The 11,078-nt window shown below is 42.0% G+C and overlaps 2 protein-coding genes across 2 annotated transcripts in view; one reads left to right on the top strand and one right to left on the bottom strand.

Annotated features, from left to right (window-relative positions):
• LOC109464415 (protein ABHD11-like) overlaps window positions 1-5,836 on the top strand; it is a 13,716-nt gene extending 7,880 nt beyond the window's left edge. The window contains exons 2-6 of the mRNA XM_019761396.1: window positions 975-1,116; window positions 1,235-1,408; window positions 2,157-2,327; window positions 2,746-2,933; window positions 3,149-5,836. Coding sequence (XP_019616955.1) covers window positions 975-1,116; window positions 1,235-1,408; window positions 2,157-2,327; window positions 2,746-2,933; window positions 3,149-3,284 — 811 coding nt within the window. The 3' untranslated portion in view covers window positions 3,285-5,836. The remainder of the gene's footprint in view (window positions 1-974; window positions 1,117-1,234; window positions 1,409-2,156; window positions 2,328-2,745; window positions 2,934-3,148) is intronic.
• The window catches only part of LOC109465812 (serine/threonine-protein kinase unc-51-like), a 23,651-nt gene continuing 17,569 nt past the window's right edge, over window positions 4,997-11,078 (bottom strand). The window contains exons 17-23 of the mRNA XM_019763293.1: window positions 10,783-11,055; window positions 10,430-10,564; window positions 10,045-10,211; window positions 7,872-8,047; window positions 7,381-7,521; window positions 6,914-7,176; window positions 4,997-6,610 (exon numbers count right to left, since the gene is read on the bottom strand). Coding sequence (XP_019618852.1) covers window positions 6,540-6,610; window positions 6,914-7,176; window positions 7,381-7,521; window positions 7,872-8,047; window positions 10,045-10,211; window positions 10,430-10,564; window positions 10,783-11,055 — 1,226 coding nt within the window. The 3' untranslated portion in view covers window positions 4,997-6,539. The remainder of the gene's footprint in view (window positions 6,611-6,913; window positions 7,177-7,380; window positions 7,522-7,871; window positions 8,048-10,044; window positions 10,212-10,429; window positions 10,565-10,782; window positions 11,056-11,078) is intronic.

The raw sequence follows: 11,078 nt of genomic DNA, 5'->3' as shown, positions 1-11,078 counted from the left end.
TAACCCCACACTATTTCTTAATTTTTTGTTTAAGTTCCTTGTTTACTACTTTTCATTACTACTTTTCATTATTGTAGATAGTAATGTATCGTATTGTATTTTATTGTTTTGTTTCATTTACCCGTTACCTAGTAAGTTATTTCTTATTTATCCGATTAATTTGAATTGTTAATTAAGTTATGAAGGGAGGCCTCCTCATAAGCATTTTATGCTTCCGGCCTCCCTGCACTGTCACATTTCATTTATATTTTCTTGTGTCTGTATTTTGTTTTAAAGTGCGAATAAAAACTGAACTGAACTGAACTGATGATCTAAGTGTCTTTGTATTGTGCCAGTTTAACACTATGTCCTGGGGAGAAGGTTGTAACCAACATATACTCGTAAAATATACGACTGAGTAATCCCTTTAAATTGGTTCTCTGATATCTTCTGTTCCTCCAAAATGTGCGTTTAAGAATCATTTCCCATTTTAAGCCCACTTAAGGAATACAAGTGGTTTGAGGAACAACAGGTGGTTCGAACTTGAACTGTTGACCTTCAGGTTGAGAACTTGAGAAGGATGGATACTACTGTAATTCACTTTATGTTCACGGTAGCTAAATTTCACGGTCTGAGAAAAATGGACATGTTCACGGAACTATATGTTCACGGTGGTGACAGGTGCAGAAAAAAGAAAGTCCAGGAATTATTTGTTAACTGTAATGATAAGTTCACTGTACAGAAGCAACAGTGAAAACAGTGAACTTATCAGTACAGTGAACAAATCAGGAATTACTGTAACTACTGAGCCCAGAGTAACCCCAGATAAAGTAGATAGATACAGCTGATGTCATGCCTGAGGAAATGAGAGTAGATCTAGATGCCGTATCCAATCCTCAATCTTCACTCAGGTCAAAAGTGCATTAGGTCACAACTCTGCCCTCCCTACCTATTTGATACATAAATATCACATCTGCCTTTCTTTTGTATTCCAGCACAGTAAAGCTAGCATGTGATACGTACGGCAAGAGACCAGATGGCAACTCATCCCCGCTGGTCATTCTACACGGGCTCTTCGGCTCCAAGCAGAACTGGCATTCTATAAGCAGGCTCTTGACGAGGAAAGTCGACAGAAAGGTATGTTACTATATCCCTGTGATTGTACAATACAGTTCCAAAACCCCAAACACTTTCAGAATCTGTTAGTCTGAAATCTCAGATTTCTTGTTGACTCTCTTGTTTCTTTTCCCCACAGATTATTGCCATAGATATCCGTAACCATGGTGAGAGCGAGCACACTGATGTCATGGACTACCCGTCTATGGCGGCGGATGTGGCAGCGACCATGAAGGAGGAGGGGGTGGAGCGGGGCATCCTGATTGGCCACAGCATGGGCGGAAAAATCGCCATGACCTTGGCACTTCAGCAGGTAAGTGTATAGGGCTGAATAAACTTTTTCTCCTTTTACCTTTGTTCTGATCCAGTTTCCACACTTGTTGAGTTTTCTCTTCCAAATCTTTTTTTTTTATCACTGTCCCGTTTCTGTTTGCTTTCGTGAATGTTCAGTTCTTTCTTGTGGTGTCAACTTCTATATGTAAAAATTGTGTCTGTGCTGAGCCTGTATGTGCCTTTCTCCCTGTCTCTTCTCTATCTAGCCTGAGTGCTTTCCTGGTTTGTTTATACCCTGTCTTATAGTGAAGAATAGCAACTATAGGAGTGGACATAATCTAGCCTTTAGCCTGTGTCACACAATCTCTCACTGTGTGATCAGGGGCTGACTGGGCCTCCTCCTGAGAGCTTGTGACCATACACCTCTAACTTCATAGAACCATTCCAGTTCCCAGAACTACCAATAGGAACTCTGGATTATATGGAAAGCAGTCACCACAGCCTCCAAAACTATGATACAACAATAATTAGTCCATGTTAGGACATATTCATAAACCAACAGGATAATGTTCCCATCAAGCTTCTAAAGGCCTGACCATTGGTAGGGCTGGTAGAAGCATGGTGTAGTCAGGCTAAATCTAGCCTAGTTGGTCCCCAGACTAGTTTCTCTTCCCTCTCTCCCTGTCCCAACTCTCTCCTCTGTCTGTCTCTGTGTCTGTTGTTGTGCAGAAGGTGTGTTACCCTGTCCCTAGTCCCCGGCCAATGAACCGCTGTCCTAACCTCCGCAGGCAGAACTCGTGGAGAAGTTGATTGTCGTCGACACCACGCCAACCACGTCCGCGGGGAAGCAAGTCTTCCCCAAGATCATCGAGGGGATGAAGAATGTCAAGTTTCACACGGAGTGGACCTTGTCTAAAACACGCTCCGAGGCAGACAAGACACTTCTGAAGACCATCCCTGTGAGTACAGATACTCAGCACAAAAAGTTCAACAACTTAGATTGATCAATCGACCACCAGTAATTATAACTCCATCTTCACCAACTTGTGAGCTCTCTACATAAATCCAACTTGGCACTCAATGGAAATCAGTCACAGTGCTCACTGCACAGAAAGCCATGATCATAACATGTAAGGTACCATTTTAAAGGAAAACACTCAATCTTTGCAATAGACCGATCCTAAAGCCTTATACTCTACCTCTATCAGAACATAGAAATGCTAAATAAGAATACAGAAAATTGCAAACATTCAACAGACATGCAGCCACTCTCTCATTGGCCAAACCACTAATTGCCATTTTGTCATTGGTTGAACGGCTAATTGTGATTGACATTCAGCATAGGTCTCTGATCCAATCCCTCCCCCCGTACCTCAGGACCTGGGTGTGCGCCAGTTCATCCTGACCAATCTGGTGGAGGATGACAATGGCTGGTTCAGCTGGCGCGTCAACATCGACGCCATCGAGAAGAACCTTGAGCAGATCTGGAGCTTCCCTCAGTTCAAACACGTCAGTTACCATGGCGACACGCTCTTCCTGGGTGGCAGCAAGTCCCCCTATATAAGGTATGTTAGACCGCACTAACAAAGGTTGTTATTCTTAGAACCCCTTTCCACTAGAATCTAAGACTTCTGAAAAGCCATTGAGCAACCAAAGGTTTCGCAGATTGCTCCACAACTTTCATAGATTTTTGTGTGTTTTGTTGTTTTTTAAGTCATGATTCTACATCCCTAGAAACAAATCCAATTTTACTCACATACTGCATGATTTGTTTCCCCAGTGAGTCTAGCTACCCTGAAATCAAGAGGCTGTTCCCCAAGGCTCTGGTGACGCACATCGAAGATTCTGGCCACTGGGTCCACTCGGAGAAACCCAAGGAATTCATGGAGGCAGTCACCGACTTTATCCGCAAGTGAAGCGCCACAAAACTTGTACAGTTTCCTCTCCACTTCCAGAGGCGTTCACAGCTGCATCTACATGGTTCCGAAAGTTCTAAGAGTTTCAGAAAGAAAGTTACTTCACTGTCTTGTAATCTTTTGAGTGATGGACTGTGTATTACATAGCTAGGTGAGCGTACACAAATAATGTGTATGAACCTATTGCCACGTTGTCTGAAAAAGGCAGTAACACTTTGAAACTCTGTCCTCTTTAGAAGAGAAGAAAGACTCCACATTTGACTTTGAATGTCCTACGCTTCTTTGAAGCTTGTCTCGCACTTGTAAGATGTCCTATCTTTAGAGAATGTCTTGACCTATTAAAGGATATATGTAAGTCACTCCAGGTTCCAGATAGATTGTAGATGTAGTGAGGTGTGTTTCTCCGGGGAATTTGGCAATGTTTTTGGCAAATATTTTATAGTTTGGGAATCATGATACTCATGACATACTGCCATGCTACAGCCAAATGTAGTCATCATCAGATTTCTTTTCCAAGCTTTGCAAGAGGATGTTTGGTGTAGACTGGGTTTAACAAGTTGAAGATTATGTATTTCACCAAATAGATGAAACTATAGCACAGTCAAACTGATATGTTTACAGACATACCACGAAGGACCGAAAGGGATGGAAGAATTGCATCAGGATTTTTTTATAAGAACAAAATTGGCACAGGGCAGTAGAAAAGAATTTCAGGAACAATCTAAGAGAAAATAAGAAACATGTTAACACACAACTCTTCCTAACATTTCTTCCTGCTCCTAATGAAGTATAATGTAAAAATAAGGTGTTCATCTCATTCATTAGATGGAGGGTTTGTCCATGTGTTAGATGATACTGATATTTCTTAAGTATTATGGTCCAAGTAGGGTCAGCTATTAAGAAAAAAGTTCTCTTGTTGATGATGTTCCATTAAATGATTTTTGTTCATTAAATTTTTCAGACAAATGTTACCTTTAAGGCTTTGAGTAATTAAAACATTCATAGGCTTGAAAATTGTATGGATACTAATGATTGTTGTATTGCCATTTTATTAATAATTAGGGGCAGTTAACGATCGTCTGGAGTGCCCTAAGCCACATTCGAAATGCTGTTGCCAATGTGATGTTAGACTAGCAAACTTAGTGTGATTTTTGTCAGAAAATAGGGCAACTTAGTGTTAAGCTAATAAGTCATAGACAGGGTATAGAGGAGAGTAGAGTTATAGAATAGGTTAACCGTTAATTTTAGAGTTTTTCTTAAAAGGATAAAGATGATTCATTGCAAGTGTTGGGTTCTGACTTCTTCATTGTTCAGTAATCAACAAACTTTGCATAAAGCTCTGTTGTCTCGAATTGAAAATATAGAACTTTCAGACAAACACCACCTTTGTTTGCGGAGTCTTGAATGTGTTGAAGTACAAATTGACTGATAGAACAAGTGGGAAAATGGAGACGATTTTCTCATGAAATTCCAATTGCAGGGTCACCAAAGAAAATGTTAATCACAAACAGCACCACCTAGCAGTTGGCTGTAGAATTGCATAATTATTTCCGATGGCAGAAGTGACATGTTCCCAGAAGCATACTAGTATATGTACTGGTATAGCCTGGTTACCAGACCTATTATAGCACCAGAGTCCTACATCCTCTCTGCAAATATATAGGCTAGTACAGGTATGGAACATTAAAACACATCTATTAGGCACATTTCAATTTTTTTTCAAACACCAGAATAATTTACTTCAAATGATTGTACAGTTTATAAATACAGGCAGTATATATACATTGGTATTTACATCAAGTCCTGTTATAACTTGCAATATACAAATCACACTGATTTCTATCTTAAGTCTTTGTTAATCATAAGAAACAAAAAACAATGGTTGTCTTCTTCATTACCTTGTTAACTAAAGGGACACAGACATTATACTTCAAAACTCGATTTTTAAAATACTTGCATACTCTGAGGTGTAACCACATAAAATACTACTTTTGAGCATCAGACATTTCTTCATGAAAACAGGCACACTTCTGTAAAACTGTCACACTTGCACAAAATCACATTTGTCAACTTTTTTTCTTCTTCTGTCACACTGTTTCCTTCACAATGCAGCAAAATGCTCAACGTTAAAGAACCGTAATAATTACAAATGTCAACGATTAACTATTATAGAATGATAAAAGTATAGGCTTGCATCACAATATATCTTCATTAGGAACACAGAGAAAGCAGAAATCCCCTTATCTGTCTTACACTGTATCAATGCCTCACAGTTGGAAGTTTGCTCACACCATATCAGTAGCCCTCTGCTTTCACTAAAACTACATGAATCTGAACACAGTAATATGTACAAGTTACTACAGAGGTCTTTAGATCTCCATATCAATATAATATCCATGTCAGCACCTAGGCAATGCATTGCAACATCTTTAAAAACACACTCAACACTTAGTCTAGCACAACTGCCGATTGAAACAACTGGCTTGTTCACGTATTATGTCTAGTATCGGCAAGGGATGGCTGATAGAAATATTTTGAGGCAAGGGAGCTAATGCTAACGATAGAGAGTGTATGTGTGAATTTTCTTGTTCTTTGGTGCTGTGATATTTAAGGGTGCGTTTTCACTGTCATATCTTTGAGTGACACCGTCGAAAATGAATGTTTCATAATGTCCACTCTTCATAGTAATCTACAGCATCAGAACGTAAAGGTAAATGGCTCTGACCAGTGTAGGTCATCAAAGTTTGCATGCCATCACATAGAGGACAGCTTGTCACACATTCCAAACGTTTTGAAGAAATCACTGCCCAATCTTACAAACTGTGTTTCTTATGGAAAAGATGAAACTATTTTCCAACACAAAGGCTAGACTCGTCTTTGAGTTGGAAAATGGTTCAATCATTTTGATGAGGTTGTATACATCGTAGCTACACAGATAAACTTTCATGCTAAACTGAGTTTCTCACTGGAAAATTCAACACTACACTAATAGTGAGCCTGCCTATCCCCTATGTATTTACCCCTCATAACATGAATGCCCAATAAATACATGACTAACAACACTATGATGTTTAGAATCAAAGCAACCTACCATTGTACCATATATTTGAGTAACAACATTTGTCTGAATTCTCAACTTCAAAACGAGAACACCGAACATACTCAAGTGGCAAGGTAGTTTGATTCTTAATCTTGTCATCAACACTAACCAATCAGAAGACCTGTAATATGTCTGGCAATACCAGTGCCAAGTTCCTAATCAAACACAAGAACTGGTTGGTGGACCTTCTCTAAGCATGTCAGCCTCTTGTCAACTGCATCAGAATCTGGAAAACAAGAGGGAAAGAATGTCAAAATTGCATTGGAGAATCAAAGCTATCACTGATAGTCTGAGCCTTTTTGAATGTACAATGTATACATGTACTAGTAATTAGATGATCCCAGGAGAAAAGAACACAATACATATGTGAGTTATGCACTTTTATTTCTACATTTCTTGGTCTGAAAGGTGCAGTAAACACTATAAGTGTAACTAATGTTCAGACCCTTGTTAGTGCGTCTTGTTATGAACAGTTGGGTGGGTATTAGAGCCTTTAGGTCCAGGATCCAGATCTACACACAGAACTTACATTTCAACAGCATGCCCCTGTCGTCCTCATCCTCTATGGTGAGTGCCAGGCCGTGCAGCAGGATGAGCGCGGTGCGGTAGCGGCTGGCACACTCCCCCGGGTTACCAAACAGCTCATCCAGCGCGGCGCCCTGACAGCACTCCACGGCGTGGTTATACAGCAGCTTGTCGGCCGTCATGTTGGCCATACTGGCGCTGATCTCCGCCATCTTGACGTCGCCCTGCTCGTGGAGGGTCTTACACGCTCGGATACACTCCTTGTACCTATGGAACAAGAAATCAAATATCTAAGTATCTAGGGCAGCCTTTTCTGCAACAAAACAGCTGAATTTTGCAGCACACATGCAAGGCTATCACAGGAATGTCCACCGCTGCACGATGTATGTAACCAGGCTCCAAGTGACAGGGTATGGCAGGTCAAAGTGTATAATGAAGATGCTAGAAGTCCATCTCTAGGGATTCGGTTACCTGTCGTTAAGTTTGGCCACCCTCTCCTTCACAGCCTTGGATGGTTTCAGTTGGCTAGCCCTAACCTCCTCCCTGGCATGCTGCAGTGCTGAAGAGAACAGCTGTGTGGCGCGCATGTACAGAACAATCTGCTCTGCTCGCCTGCAGGCAGAAAGAGAAAGAACTTTGATTATTGATATGAAATTACAGTATTACAGTTTGAAGAACTAAATTATTCCTTTACTATCTACATTTATCATTCCTGATACTGAGACATGTTGACGCAACTTAATCAGCACAAGTTAAGGGTACAAATCCACAGGCTTACAGACCTGTCCTTGGTGCTGAACACTGTCCACACTCACACACAAGGACATACACACAAATGGATACAAATCCATTCAAAACTTCTGGAATTATCATGCTAACAACTCAATGAACTGACCTACTAACACACATTGTTGAAAGCCAGTCTCACTGGTTAGAAGTGAGAAAGAGATTTGAGCGCTTACCGGACTCCCTCGCTGACGAAGCAGATCTGGTCGGACTGGAAGTCCTCGTTCTGTTTGACCTGTAGCGACTCGGTCAGCGAGGCGCCGGGCGCGCCCTTGGACTGCGCCACCTCCATGATGCACTCCCCCAGGATCAGCGCAAAGTGGATCCGCTGGAGGGTCTCGTTATGGGCAGGCTGGTTGTACAAGGAGAAAACACATACAGTCAAACCTGTAATAGCGGTCACCTTTGTATAGTGGTCACTCGGCCATAGCGGTCAGTTTTTGCCGGTCCCTTGAATTTTTCCCATTGACGTAAGCATTAAGAATCGTGTCTATAGCGGTCACTGTTCAACGCGGTCAGCGGTCACCCCATTCCGGTCCCGCCGGCATGTCAACACCGCCGATAGCGGTCGGGGCTGGCCGTAACCCGCTAAGCACCACGGCCGTAACACCACCCCACCTCGGGCTACGACCGTTATGAGCCTTGTGATAGTTTTCCGATCGCTACATTACTAAAATGTGAACTGAAAATTAGACTCCATATGTGTATGAAATAAAGGAAAACTGGCTTTTGACACGAAGTTTCTGCGGTCGCGGGTGTCTTTGATATCTGCGTTTTCCCCAACACCAGTGCCGTGCGTGCCGCATTGGAGCTTTCAATGGACTCGGCCGCTCGGCGAAGATTACGGCAATTATCTTCACAAAAAAACTTAAGAATATCCATATTTGGTTTCTCGATTCCTTGAAATGCGTAGATATGTGCATAGCTTCCGTTTTTCATGGGCATAATTCAAGAAATTTGGCTCGAAAATGCGTTTCGTATTTTTCCAAGATGGCGCATGTTAGCTGCAGAGGGAGGTCAATTGGGGTCATCGGAGATTCCACTGTTATGGAGGTAGATACACCGAGTTTTATTTAACTTTATTAGCGTCAAATGACGTAATTACATTATGAAAACATTTGAAATACATTACTACAAGTAATTTTAGATGTAGTTTTAACACTGTAGTGGATATTTTAGAAAAGATATAAGTCTGAAAGGAGAAAATTTTCTGTTGACTACCACATTGGCATAATGGTAGAGGCAGACAACCCACGCGGGGAGAAACCCAAGCCGTAAACAAAGGAGAGTTTTCGCTAAGTTTTCATGTTCAAAAACGACCAAAATCGGAAAGTAACTGGCAACTGACGAACAATTATTTTGCTGTTAACTAAATAGACAGCATCTTGGTACAAAATAACTTATTTACGTGGTTGGAATTCGCTGTGGCGTATGTCGGTCGCGCGAAGCAAGTGTTCACCAAAGAACAAAAACATGGCGATGTCGTTCTCTTCCACTTTTCGACTAACAACAACAACAACTACTAGTAACGTGGCGATTGCGGAGAAACGATGGCGAAAGCGGAAAGACAGACGCCGAACTTATTCCAAAAGGTGGATGTGATCCGACTGGCAGATAGAGTGAGAAGAAATCGTCGAAAGCTGAGCTTAGATTAAATGATTTTGCAGTCGATAGAAATTTGTTTGGAGTTGAAAGTTTGTTGCTTGATTTGCTTTCTTTTCTTTAGCCACATGTAGTACTAGTATGTACACAAGAACAGTAAATGACAACCAGTGATTTTGTATGTTTTAATGTGAATGGTTTCATTGTCCCAGAAGTAGATGAACTGAATATGTTGAGTGTATGTATCTTTGATGTCAAGTTAATGTTTCCATGCAATATTTCTGTATGATTCTGTATTTCTTTTTTTTTCAAGCAAGTACAAAATAAAGTACAACTAAAGCAAAAGAACAACAAATTATTGAACTAAGACATGTACACATAAAAGGGGTTTACCTTTGCAAATGTATGTATTCATATGTTTCAGAATAAAGACATCACTGTTGGTACTCAAAGCATGTGTCCCTTTTTTTTTGGGGGGGGGGTTCAACTAACCGGCTGTTTCTCTATAGTGGTCACCTGGCCATAGTGGTCAAATTTGGCCAGTCCCTTGAGTGACCACTATAGGCAGGTTTGACTGTAGGTGAGATTTAACTTTATCAAGGATGCCCCTGCAGTTACAGAACAAGCTGCTAGAGGACCAAAACTTACAAAATGTTTTTCTTGCATCAGAATCTGAAGCAAAAATTTATGATCATGTCATCTAGTAAATGTTGAGCAATTGAGTGATACAGAAACAATGTGTTATACCTCTAGAAGAGTTTCCTCTGGAAGTTCTGGTGCCACAAATGAGATGGGACCCTCCATGTCAGGGGAAGATGCCATGATGGCTCCGGGGGTGGACGGCCTCCTGAACTGCGTCATGGCACCACCGCTGGGCGGGGACATGGAGGAGGGTGGGGACACACCGGTAGCACCTGGGGGGAGGGGACGACAAGACAGTTACCCATCGTTATCATGAGTGCCATTTCTAACCTTTGTTACACAATCTTGCACTCTATTTGGGCAGTATGTGCAAAAGCTTACTGCAAACACATTTACTTTTGAAGTGGTTTTATTTTTCTCTTAATGTGAAATCATGACATGTTGAAAATTTTGTATTTCTATTGTTTCTGGCAATACAAAGCCTTCCCACCTTGGCTCCTGACAGGTACAGACACCTCCATACTGCCGGAGGATGAGGCCCCGCCCGTGCTGCCGCTGGGACTGCCAAACGCCGCCCGCAGCAAACTGGAGGCATTCCCAAACGACAGCTGTCTTCTGCCCATACCTGTGGGAGGACGGAACAACGATTTTAAAGATCAAGGTGGGAGAGAAATGGAATCATACTTGAACTTGCCAATGCTTAACATCACACACACAAACCCACAGCTCAGCCACCCAAAGCAATACTTCTGTACCCAAAATTCTTCATAACTATCTTATCTACCTTATGTGAACTGACAAAACTGATTGTTACAGTCACATTTTGTTTCCAAGGTTTCCTACCTGTCCGGCTTCCTTGTCCCTTGAACAGCGGAGACTTGCTCCACTCTGCAATACTTGACGGCGTGATTGCTCGTACACGGGAGCCCTGCAGCTGGGACACCACCGCGCCGTCTCTCATGGACTGTCCCGGGGTCGTCTGGACCACCATGGCCGCCGCTGCCGGACTGTCCGCCGTGGTGAGAGGGAACTTGGACGTGGGAGAGCCCACTATGGTGGGGAGGGTGGTGGGGTTCATGTTGAGAAGAGCTGTTCCAAGTTGTGGGGGTGTTGTGCCTGAGGAAAAAAGGAATACAATG

The sequence above is a fragment of the Branchiostoma belcheri genome, unplaced genomic scaffold (assembly GCF_001625305.1).
Source record: "Branchiostoma belcheri isolate BF01 breed outbred unplaced genomic scaffold, Haploidv18h27 scaffold1, whole genome shotgun sequence".
NCBI lineage: Eukaryota > Metazoa > Chordata > Leptocardii > Amphioxiformes > Branchiostomatidae > Branchiostoma > Branchiostoma belcheri.
Note: the sequence above shows the minus strand (reverse complement) of the source record. Positions and strands in the feature narration are given on the sequence as shown.